The 13,229-nt window shown below is 40.0% G+C and overlaps 1 protein-coding gene across 1 annotated transcript in view; it reads right to left on the minus strand.

Moving 5' to 3' along the window:
• ATF6 (activating transcription factor 6) overlaps positions 1 to 7,785 on the minus strand; it is a 239,137-nt gene extending 231,352 nt beyond the window's left edge. Inside the window, exons 1-2 of the mRNA XM_052637230.1 lie at positions 7,760 to 7,785; positions 7,380 to 7,675 (exon numbers count right to left, since the gene is read on the minus strand). Of these exons, the coding sequence (XP_052493190.1) occupies positions 7,380 to 7,675; positions 7,760 to 7,785 (322 nt within the window). The remainder of the gene's footprint in view (positions 1 to 7,379; positions 7,676 to 7,759) is intronic.
• Positions 7,786 to 13,229: the final 5,444 nt, after the last annotated feature.

Raw genomic sequence — 13,229 nt, forward strand, 5'->3', positions numbered from 1 at the left:
CCATTTAGATTTCTACTATTTAGATTACTACTATTTAACAGTAGTAAACTATGGTAGCTATTCGGTCTCATTTGCTTAGCACACTTTCCCACCTGACAGCCACTTTGACCACTTATTTATTCCTTTACTTCTTATAAGATGAGAAATGGCCACTGGAAATCAGTGGTGACCTTAGAAAGAGCTGTTTTGGCAAAGCAGTAGAGCCTGACTGCAGTGGGTTCCAGAGACAATGGAAAATGAGAAACTGGAGTCAGTGAGCATGGACATTTTCTAAAAAAGAATTCTGCTGTAAAATAAAAGAGAGAAATGTGGCAGTTAGTTAGAAGGGAAGTAATACTTGAAGTGGGTTTGGGGTTTTTCTTTTTTTTTTCACTCTAGATAGGAGAAGCAGCTACATGCAGGGAGGGAAATGATGGTTCAAGGAACAGAAGGAAGAAGAGTTTGAGCACTATTCTTGAATAAAGCAGGAGGCCTCTGAGGCACACGTGGACGTGATCGGCGCTCTCAGGCCACCAACAGAAGAGAAGCAAATACGCTGGTACACGGGTGGGCAAATAAGGCAGTAGCACACTGTGGCAGTTCTCTTCTGATTCGAAGGATTCCGGAAGAGGTGCTGGAGGTCTGAAGAGAAAAGAAGCTTCACAAAAACAACCATCAGAGTGAGGGGACCAGGGGCATATGATCAGCTGGGTAATACTTAACCAAAGGTCTATTTCAGGTTAGAACCATAAATTTAGTGACACCAGTCGGCATGGTTGAATCTTCTTTTTTTCAGCCACTTTCAGCTATTGGAGGGCATTCATGGAGTAGGCAGAGTTAGATTTAACAAGGCTGTCGTTGATCAAAGAGAGAATTACAAAGCAGGAGAGAGACAAAGAATATTGAGGGTATGAGGCAATGGTTAGAGACTGTCCATGTAATGTGAACTGGATAAGGGGAAAGTGATAACATAAAGGGGATGAGGGACAAGGAAAAGACGACAGAATCTCAGCAGGGCTGAAGGTGCCACTGGATCACTAAATAGAGTGAGCCGGTAAGACGGAAGGTGATGGTTAAGAGTGGGATGTTTGAAACTGAGATTATGTTTTTAGTCACAACTAGATTGAGGCTTATGACTGGGAAAGCAAATGGCTAAGACAGGGTGGAAGGTGGAGAGGAGACCCAGGAAATGAGAGGTCAAGGTGTTTGAAGGATCTTCTCTGAGAAGGCCTCCCTGGTGGCTCAGACAGTAAAGCCTGCAATGCAGGAGACTGGGGTGCAATCCCCTGGAGAAGGGAATGGCAACCCACTCCAGTACTCTTGCCTGGACAATCCCATGGACAGAGAAGCCTGGTAGGTTACAGGCCATGGGGTCACAAAGAGTCAGACATGACTGAACAACTTCACTTTTTTTTCTTTTTTTCTTTCTTTCTTGGAGAATACTGAAATCAGCCAAGAATCTTGATGGAAGGAGTGTTGAAGTAAGTGACAATAAGTTCAGAACTAAATTTTTTCAAAATGTGAGGGAGAGTGAACCAGAAATCAGAAGACTATAACAGGGACAGGCAGAGGAGAGCATGTGAGACAATGTGAAACTTAAGCCTGGATGTGGATTTTTTTAGGGAAGATGAACAGTGAATGATCAAAAAGCAGCAATGAAGAACAAGAAAGACAGCTAATCCACCTTCAGAGACCCTAATGGTGCAACGGTTTTGAGAATGAAAACCGCAACCATTCAGTAGGACTTCAGGGGAGAAGTGTGATCAAGGGTGTCAGGTATTGGTCAACACAGGAAGGCAAGGAGAACTTTCACAGAAGACACTGAAGTTATCAAAGAAACCACAGTGGCAGAACAAAGCTTCTGATCTTGGTACATATATCTTATACGTGGTCAAAAAATAAAAAAAAAAGTGGCTTTTGCGCAAATGTAAGAAAAAGAAGGAGAGAGTAAGGGAGGTAGGAAGGAAAGAGAAGAGGAAAGATATACAAATGACAAACACAATTTATGAAAACATGCTCCATATCACATGTTATCAGGGAACTACAAACTAAAATAATGAGATGCCACTACACATCTATTAGAATAGCTAAAACCTGAAACACTGGCAACAACCAAGTGTCAGCAAGGACTGGAGCAACAGGAGTATCCAATCACTACTGGCAGTAATGCAAAATGGCATAACCACTTTGGAAGACAGGTTGAGAGTTTCTTACAAAACTGGACATACTCTTACTGTGTGATCCAGTCATCATGCTCCTTGGTATTTATCCAAATGATATGAAAATGTATGTCCACATAAAAAGCTGTGTGTGGGAGCTCCCTGGTCTGGTGGTTAGGAATCAGCACTTTCATAGCCATGGCCTGGGTTCAGTCCCTAGCGAGGGAACTGAGATCCCACAAGCTCCACGGCACAGCAAAAAAAAAAAAAAAAAAAAAAGCTGCACATGAATATTTATAGCAGGTTTATATATAACTGCCAACATTTGAAAGCAACCAAACTGTTTTTCAGCAGGTAAATGGATACACAAACTGTGTGCCTTGAACCAAACCGTGTTCCCCCGAAATTTATAAGCTGAAGCCCCCGATACGACTGCATCCAGACGTAGGGTGGTATTTAGGAGGTAATCAAGCTTAAATGAGGGTACAAGTGTGGGGCCCTAATCTGCTAGAACTGTGGCCTCATAAAACTAAGAGCTAGAGCTATCTACCTACCTCTCTCTCTCCTTCCCTCCTTCCTTCCCCTTCCACCCCTCTGCCTTGTGAGGACACAGCAAAAAGATGGCTGTCTTTAAGTCAGGAAGAGAGGTCTCACCAGAACTTGGCCATGCTGGCACCTGAAGTGGGACTTCGGCCTCCAGAACTGTCAGAAAACAAATTTGTATTGTTTAAGCTACCTAGGTATTTTGTTACGGGAGCCCAAAAGACACTGTGGTACATCCACAAAATGGAATACTATTCAGTGCTGAAAAGAAATGAGTTATCAGGCCACTAAAAGACAGAGGGATCTTAAATGCATTTTGCCAAATGAAAGAAGCCAATTCGAAAATGCTACATACTATATCATTCCAATAATATGACATTCTGCAAAAGGCAAAACTAGGAGACAGTGGAAAGATCAGTGGCTGTAGAGGGCTTTGGAGGATGGAGGCAGAGATAAATAAGTGGAGCACAGGGAATTTTTTTAGGGCAGCATAACTACTTCATATGATATTATAATAGTAGATACTGACATTACGCATTTGTCAAAACCCACAGAACGAACACAGAGAAAGCAAGGGACTTTCAGAAAAACATCTGCTTCACTGACTATGTGAAAGCCTTTGACTGCGTGGATCACAACTGTGGAAAATTCTTAAGGAGATGGGAATATCAGACCACCTAACCTGCCTCCTGAGAAATCTGTATATAGGTCAAGAAGCAACAGTCATAACTGGACATGGAACAACCAACTAGTTCAAAATTGGGAAAGGAGTGTACGGCTGTATATTGTCATCCTGCTTATTTAACTTCTATGCAGAATACATCATGGGAAAATGCCAGGCTGGATGAATCACAAGTTGGAATCAAGATTCCCAGGAAAAATATCAACAACTTTAGATATGCATATGACACCAATGGCAGAAAGTGAAGAAGAACTAAAGAGCCTCTTAATGAGGATGAAAGAGGAGAATGAAAAAGCTGGCTTGAAACTCAACATTAAAAAAACTAAGATCATGGCATCCGATCCCATCACTTCATGGCAAATAGAAGGGCATAAACAGGAAGCAATGATAGATTTCCTTTTCTTGGGCTCCAAAATCATTACAGATGGTAGCTACAGCCATGAAAGTAAGAGACGCTTGTTCCTTGGAAGGAAACCTATAACAACCAAGACAGTGTATTAAAAAGCAGAGACATCACTTTGCCAACAGAAATCCATAAAGTGAAAGTTATGGTTTTTCCAGCAGCCACATATGGATGTGTGAGGTGGGTCATAAAGAAGGCTAAGCACCAAAAAAAATTGATGATTTTGAATTACGGTGCTGGAGAAGACTCTTGAGAGTTCCTTGGACTGCAAGGAGATCAAACCAGTCAATCCTAAAGGAAATGAACTCTGAATATTCATTGGAAGGACTGTTGCTGAAGCTGAAACTCTGATATTTTGGCCACCTGATATGAAAAGCCAACTCACTGGAAAGACCCTGATGCTTGGAAAGATTGAAGGCAAAAGGAAAAGCGGGTGGCAGACCATGAGATGGTTAGAGAGCATCACTGACTCAATGGACATGGATCTGAGCAAACTCTGAGCCGTGCAGGGCAGAGGAATCTGGCATGCTATAGTCCATGGTGCTGCAAAGAGGTGGATACGACTTAGCAACTCAAAAACAACAAAAAAACAACACAGAATGAACAGAGTGAATCTTAATATAAACTATGGACTTTAGTTAATGATAATGTATCAATATTGGCCCATGCTGCTACTGCTGCTGCCAAGTCGCTTCAGTCATGTCTGACTCTGTGTGACCCCATAGACGGCAGCCCACCAGGCTCCCTCGTCCCTGGATTCTCCAGGCAAGAACACTGGAGTGGGTTGCCATTTCCTTCTCCAATGCATGAAAGTGAAAAGTGAAAGTGAAGTCGCTCAGTCGTGTCCGACTCTTAGTGACCCCATGGACTGCAGCCTACCAGGCTCCTCTGTCCATGGGATTTTCCAGACAAGAGTACTAGAGTGGGGTGCCATTGCCTTCTCCAACTGGCCCATGAACTGTACCAAATATACTCCATTAATGCAAGATGCTACCAATAAGGGAAACTTGGGGGTGGGGAAACTCTGTACTAACCCCTCAATTATTCTGTAAATCTAAAACTGTACTAAAAATAAGTTCTATCAAGTATTTAAAAATAATTACCCTGAAATGGAATTTCAGCATCCATAAATAAATTTGTTCTGGAGCAGGGCCATGCTCAGTTTGTACCGCCCATGGCTGCTTTCATACGGCAACTGGCAGAACTGAGGAGCTGGGACAGAGACCGCATGATCACAAAAGCCCAACAACATTTACTGTCTAGACCTGTACAGAAAACTCTGACAGGGCCTCTCTAAACTTCATTACCCAGCATCAAAGGAATATGCACATCTTGTCATAGGCTGTTCTGAGTAAGCCATTTTTAATTATTCAAAGTTGTTAGAATCACAAGTTCTAACTACATGATCTGATTTTAAAATTTTAACTGGCTAGCTTGGCTTAGAGAATTTTTGTGCCCTCTAGTGGGAAAGACTGGGAGAAGGCAATGGCACCCCACTCCAGTACTCTTCCCTGGAAAATCCCATGGACGGAGGAGCCTGGTGGGCCGCAGTTCATGGGGCCGCTAAGAGTGGGACACGACTGAGCAACTTCACTTTCACTTTTCACTTTCATGCATTGGAGAAGGAAATGGCAACCCACTCCGGTGTTCTTGCCTGGAGAATCCCAGGGACGGGGGAGCCTGGTGGGCTGCCGTCTATGGGGTTGCACAGAGTCAGACACGACTGAAGCGACTTAGCAGCAGCAGCAGCTTCTAATATGGGAAAAAAATCAAATCAATGAAGTACCTGAACACCCAAAATGGCAACTCCCAGAAAAAGAACCCACATTCTACTGAGAAATGCTAGCAGAAAGTAACCTTTCACTCCAGCGCCTGCAAAACCTATATTACCTGAGGAATCAGAAGTAAAACGTTCTATTAGGAGAAGATTTAACAGTGTCAAGAGACAAGCTTGGAAAACCATGGGAAATGGCATATTCAGGGAGGGGCAGGGCAAGACACCCGAGCTGAGTCAGTGAACCTACTACAGAGAACTGAATGATCTGTTAAAGAACATTAAGAGTAGGAGTCAACAGATAAAATTAGTAAAGAAAATGCAGCCTGAGTATCAGAAAATATAATAATGCTATCAGGAAGTATCCCACAGTTATAGTTTAAGAAACATCATGATCATATAATAGTTGACTAGCTGAGGAAATAGATCCTAACTATCCAATATACTAGACTCATTAATAACTCAGGGTATCTTGGTAAGAATTAAATGTGCAGAAATAATTTAGGAAAGCAATATAAAATAGTGACTAAGTTAACAGGCTTTGGAGGTAGACAAACGTAGTTCTTATCCTGCTTCTGACACTCACTAGTTATGAGACTTTGAGCATTCATTTTCTCTCAGCTTCAGTTTCCTTATCTGTGCATCTAAGAGCTTAGCAGAGCACCTCACACAAAATGTTTAATAAATGACAATTGTTCCTATTGTAATAGGAATATATTTTCCAAAGCCAAATATATTTTCCCAAGCCAAATACAGTAGGCTTATACTGTATAAGATTATACTAGGCTTATACTACTTACACTACAAGTGCACTCTTAGACAGTCTAGTTTTTCCAACAACTCAGAAAATCTACCCAAGGATTGAAATAAATCTCTAACAGTATATAATTTAAGAGAAGTTCTGCCCTTGGAAAATCAAACGAGAACTTCAGTTGAACAAAGAGAATTGAGATTACACTCTTGCTACTGACAATGATGGTCCAATGAAAAGATGGTCAGTCTGTATTTCCCTCAAATTTTAAAGGTGATGAATGGTGTAGGTTTTAGGTTTGCTAAAGGACTAATTCAGGGAAGTATACAACTCCAAATTCACACTGAAGCTCAAGAACAGTGTAAGTACTACTCTGCTAAGGTAAGAATATTACTATCTTTATAAGGTAAGGACAAGTTTTCTTTAAACAAACTGGATGATAAAGCTTCTCTACTCTTATTTCGACTACATTCCATTCCTACTCTTCCTGCCACAAAGCCAAACAAAATATCCGTAACAAGCAAATTCGGAATTGTATCCGGAGAGCAATCAGGATTATACCCATTTATAAGCGTTAGGTGTAGATGAACAACAACCTGAGGTCAGGTGCCAGGGTGCTTTGCTTCTCCGCCAATATGGACATCAGCCTCGATCAATAGTGGAAGCTCAGAAAAGGCTTGTCTTCTTTCAGACACACCAAACGTGTACATACACGCACAAACATTCCACGGCAAGCATCGCCCACATCGCATACTCTGAGAATAAACCTGGCAGCCTTTTTGGTGGTCACGGCCATCCTGCCCTAAGCTTCCTAATGACGTCGTATTCGCCGCACCAAATCATCACCTGGTACTTTCCCAGAGGAAACAGCCAAACACGATAGTAATTCCAGTCAGGTAGTATTTTACACTCATGTCGCCAGGACAGACACCGACAGGTTCTGCTATACTCTCCTAGGACCACGGACGGAAGCGATGAGTGACCCTCGCTTCCCCGACAGGATTCTTCCACACCTGTCACCGAGAGGGCGCGGAAGCAGGGAGGAAGAAACCTGGAGCCCCCCCGACACAGTCTCAGATCCCACTCACCCCAGTCTTCATCCGGCCGGTGAGGGAGTCCCGGACTAAAAGGTGACTCCATGGTGCCGGCAACGCCAGCCGGCTCCCCCGAAACACACGTTCCCCTGCCCAGTAACTCGGTGACTAGTCCTGGGACGGCGGCGGCGAACGGACAAACTACTGCGCAACGCTGACGCGACGGTGGCCGATTGGAGACAAACTGCTTCTGCCGCACGAGGGACGTCAGAGCCTGAGCTAGTTTAGTCTTAAACAAATCGCTGAGCAAGTATTTTTCCCTTTTGGAATTTTCGGCATTTTCTGTTCTGCTGTTTTAAGGAAAAAAGAAAGGGGCAAACACTACGTCGGTTAAATAAAATATATGGATAATATTTTGAGAAATGGGGAAAAACCCATTCTGAACATCGTCCCCTTTCATTCCACAGTGGAGATATATCAAAACAAAATTTAAAGACTAAGAAAGTAAATCTGGTTTAATTTTAATAACTCACTATGAGTGTAAAAATTCTCCATATACACAAATGTGTGGAAGAAAAATGCACAACTACTTTTCCACATTCGTTAGAGCTTCCCCTCTACTGGCGCAGCATCTGAGATAAGCAAAAATACTATGAATCCTACTTCTAGAAAGCCTACTTTTACTTAAGCAAATGTAAACACAATAAATATAAAAGATGAACTTTCCAAAAATAAAAATCAGCTCACCGCCTTAAATATACATTTCCAAAGCCTAGCACCTAGCAGAGAGAGTCCTCGAGACCTTACCCTAAGACCTGTAATAATGTAAATTCCCAATCTTTTTACTACTAAAACGTATGGATCGATTTTGTTTTAAAAAATCCACCTACACCACAAACTCTAACTGCAAACTTGAACTCAGTTTGATGAAAGAGTTTCAACACCGCTACTTAAAATTTCTTTTTAAAGCATTTCAGCGGTTGAATATTTAATAAAAGCCTCCACCTTAAGGACACGTATGTTCTTTTATGCATGAGACAGGGTGCTCAGGGCTGGTGCACTGGGATGACCCTGAGGGATGGGATGGGGAGGAAGGTGGGAGGGAGGGTCAGGATGGGGAACACATGTACACCCATGGCTGACTCATGTGAATATTGTGGCAAAAGCCACCACAATATTACAAAAAGGGAAAAAAGAACACGTATACCTCTAGGACCAAGTGGAATCTTTCCCTCGGTTACTAAACAAAACAAGCGCTTCCCAGAATCCACAAAACTCCTCGTGGCTGGATGATTACTACAGATTACACAATCCGGAATATACAGAATCGCCCTGGGACGCAAACCCCGAAAAAAAAATCACAGAATTATCTTACATTAAAGGTGATTCTTTCTGTCATTGGCTAACTAATCATTTTTCATATCAGGTGAAATTTATAAGATTTTTACTCTCACCCAACTGCAAATTCAAAAATTGCCACAAAAACGAAAATCACCAAGAATCTTCAATATCCACCACATACATTAGTCTTTTTTTTTTTTTTTTTTTTAAGAAAATCGCTGTGACAACTCCAGCAAGTTTTCGGGTTTTAATTTTTTTTATTTTTTATTCAAGTTTATATAATAATAATACAAACCAAATTTTGTGTGCTTACCGCCAAGAATAAAGAAATGTAAACAATTTCCATTTTCACTTCAGGTTTTTCATAAGAAATTAAACATTGCAGATTAAGCTGAGCTACGTTGTTTTCCTCTGCTTCTTTTCCCTTCGTCCACAGACAACTTCCATTACGAATTTTATGCTAACCATTAAAGTCTATTGTTATGTTTAAATATGTGTATAGATACATACAGTGTTGTTTTGGGGTATTTTAATTTACACAAATGTTTAGCACTAGTCTTCTCCAAGTCACTTTTCTCATTCAACATTATTTTTTTATATGTTTTAACTGTTATATGGCATTTCCATAAATTTTTTCATTTCCGTACTGATGGACATTTGGAAGGTTTCAACATTTTACTGTCACATAAAATATATCCTCGTGTGGGTACCCTTGTGCAGATATGCAAGAATGTCTTTTAAGGTACTTGCTGGCTCATGAAGTAGGAGTACCAAATATTTGCCAAATAATACCAATTTACACTGTCATTAGCAGTGATGAATTCTCACTGCTAGATGTAATCAGACTTTTATTTTTTGCCTGTGAAGGGTTGACTATAATTTACATTTCCCTGACAATTAAAGAGGTGGTACATCTTCTCATATTCATTAAACTCTATTTCTTCTGTAAATTGCCCATTCATATCTTTCATAAAATTTCCTACTGGATTTTCTTTCTCTCAGTCATGTGTACATTTAACCCGTGTATATGTAGCAAATACTTTCTCTGAGGTTGACATGTGTCTTTGTTTATGGGATTTATGTCCTCTAGGTTTTAATTTCAATGTAGTCAGATTTATCAATCTTTTGTTAATGATCTCTGCTATTTGTATATTGCATAAGAAATCCGTCCCTCTCCTGAGGGAATTTTTCTTGCCATATTTTTAGTTTCATTTTACACATCCTTTTTTTAAAAAAAAATTCAATTATTGCTGACATATTGTAACACTATTGACTTTTTACAGCAATTTTGTATTCAAAAACCTTACTGAATTATGTGCAGTCAAACGCCTAACCACGGAGCTATATCCTCCTTACTGTAAATCCTCTAGGATTTTCTGTGTAGAAAGACTTCTTGTATGTAAACATTAACATTTTTAAATCTAGTTTTTATTTAACATCATTTTAGATGAAGTGAAAGTTGCTTAGTCGTGTCCAATTCTTTGCGACCCCATGGACTATACAGTCCATGGAATTCTCCGGGCCATAGTACTAGAGTGGGTAGCCTTTCCCTTCTCCAGGCGATCTTCCCAACCCAGGGATCCAACCCAGGTCTCCTGCATTGCAGGCAGATTCTTTACATCTGAGCCACAGGGGAAACATATCGTTTTAAAATTAACCTTTACTATGGAAATTTTCAAGCAAACAAAAGAATCTGGGGAATTCTTAAGTCTTCATTTGGAGGAACTCCTTTTCCTGGCAGTCCAGTGGCTAGGACTCTGTATTTCCACCACAGAGTACTTTCACTGCTGTGGTTTGGGTTCAGTCCCTGGTTGGGGAACTAAGATTCCACTGTGCAGGGCCAAAAGAAAACAAAAACATCATTTGTCCTGTAGATTTTTTCACTTGGTGAGATTCCTGATTGTAATATCTAGAGGTTTGATAGGTTTGGGGTTTTTGTTTTTTCATTTGTTTCTGCAAAATCTTTTCTTTGGAGACATTTTTTAAAAGAAACATCAATGTTCATTAAGAAATATGCTGTTTGTAGATCTTTTTAAATCATACCTGTTGAATGTTATCAAATAACTTAATTCATTTGCTTTCAACTTAAACCCTTGGCAGAGAAATAAGATTTCAAAGACTTTCATGTCTAGATCCATACCTAGAACTCTACTCTGGCATCTGGTAATGTCTCTTCCCACAGGTTAAGAATCCATGATGCCAAAGTGATGTGCACAGCCAGGACATATACCCACTCCAGACACACTTCTGATACACAAATAGCTCCACGCCTTGCTCAGGCCTCTGACCTCCAAAGAACTATGACAGCAGTGTATGCCAGGAGTCTTAGAAATGTGAGGTTAGGAGTCCAAATAATACATACCCCGTGGACAAATCCAGGGGTAGGGGAAGAGGGGCAATCTGTGGGTAGGAGCCAACTCACTGCATTGCTATATTTTGTCACAAAACTTCCACAGAGAATTCTAAATTCAAACATCTTCCAGGTCATTATGAAGATGTTTTTGTCAAGATAAGAGATTAAAACATTTTAATAGCTTTGTAGCTTTAAGTTCTAAATATTAAGATAAATAGAATGTAAACTTCAATTTTGTACTGTCTGAATCCTGCCAATGTTGGTAGAATGCCTGACTAGTGAATTTGTAGCTTAGTTAAAAACTGCATTTCATCAGTACTATTAGATTTTACAGTCTGATTGACATTTTCAGTGTATCTTCAAGACAAATGTCACCCTGAACAGTGAAGTCAAACAATAAATATAGAGGTTAAAAGATCAGATTTTGGAGTAAGTCAAATCTTACTTCTAATCTCGGTTCACTAGATAGCTATGTAACTTTTGAGGAAGTGACAATCTTCCTGAGCCGGTTATGACTGTAAAATGGGAATAGAGTCTATCTCAGAGCTGTTTTGAGGATTAAATATACATTAAGTGTTTAGGATAGTGACTGACACAAAAGTCCTCAATTAATTGCAGCTATTTTAAGAGAAACTGTTGACTGCTAGTGGCTAGGCACTATATAAAGTTGTCAGCATTGTATCACAAAAATCCTCGGAAAAACTCAGATGTGGATCCTATCATCATCTCTATTTCAGGTAAAAACGAATTAAAACTAATGCAAATATCCTTTCAAACAACCCTGTCAGGAGAGCAGAGAATATATTAATCTCATTTCGTGAAGCGGAAAAGGCAATGGCACCCTACTCCAGTGCTCTTGCCTGGAAAATTCCATGGCCGAAGCCTGGTAGGCTGCAGTCCATGGGGTCCCTACGAGTCGGACACCAGCTGAGCGACTTCACTTTCACTTTTCACTTTGACGAATTGGAGAAGGAAATCGCAACCCAATCAGTGTTCTTGCCTGGAGAATCCCAGGGACAGGGAGCCTGGTGGGCTGCCGTCTATGGGGTCACACAGTCGGACACAACTGAAACAACTTAGCAGCAGCATTTGGTGAAGACGAAAAATGACTCAATTTTCAAAAGACCTGCTCACTTCGAAGAAGATGGTGATCAGTGGAGCCAGATTAGAGCCACTCTCTAATAATTCTACTTCAGTACTGTTTTCACTGTACCACACTGCCGCTAAAATAAGGTTAATATTGCTGTTTTCAACAAACGTGTAAATTCAAATGTTTTACACTGGTATTCCTAAATATTAAAAAGAATTCTTTTTTGAGAACAAAGGCATAATGGATTTTCTATCTATCCCCCACCCCCTGCCAAAAAAGAAAAAAACAAAACCCTGCAAAGACTTTAAATCTGAAAATCTTCCTTAGAGGATGTTTCACAAAATTTCAAAATTTACATTAATAGTCATGTATCCAAAAACGATTCCTCACTGGCAAATACTAATTATCATTCAAAAAAGATACTATTTTGTCAATTCCCCTGGCAACAATGTAAATTACAAGGCAGAGGTTTTATCTAGTTTGTTCCATACATCACCAAATTGCACACAACAGGTGCTTAGTAACTATTTACTGAATTGACAATTATAAATTCAAGTAAAATCTATGTAATTTTGTGTGTCAAATGCCACAGTGTCATGGATAGGTAACTTGAACAGTATGAAACTGCTGCTACTCAACTACTTTTTACCTACAAAGAGGCAAAGTTTCAACCTAATTATTAAAAAAATAATCTTTCTGGAAAACATTACAAAGAGGTAAACAGCTATTATGAAAGCTAAGACAGAAATGGAGAAATTTCTTCTCCTAAGAAAAACGTATTAAATGAAAGTTGCCAAAGGCTCCATGTCCTATTCTGAGATACTCTCAGGAGTCAATTGTAACTGTCCCACTCTTTTAAAGAGGATGGTGATTCACATTTCTCTGTATGTAAAGTAACTTTCATGTTGGTGTTTATGTACATATAGATACACTCACATGTGAAGATATGCAGTATGTATTAAGAACATGGACTACTTTATTAGTTAATTCTGATCTCATGTAAATGTTCAAACATCTAATCAGGTGTTTAGACTCTAACTATTATCAATGAGTAAAATAAATTCCAGTCTCCAGAGAGCACATTAAAAAGCTAATCTGGACATATTTCCCTTTCCCAATA

This window comes from Budorcas taxicolor, chromosome 3 (assembly GCF_023091745.1).
Source record: "Budorcas taxicolor isolate Tak-1 chromosome 3, Takin1.1, whole genome shotgun sequence".
Classification (NCBI taxonomy): domain Eukaryota; kingdom Metazoa; phylum Chordata; class Mammalia; order Artiodactyla; family Bovidae; genus Budorcas; species Budorcas taxicolor.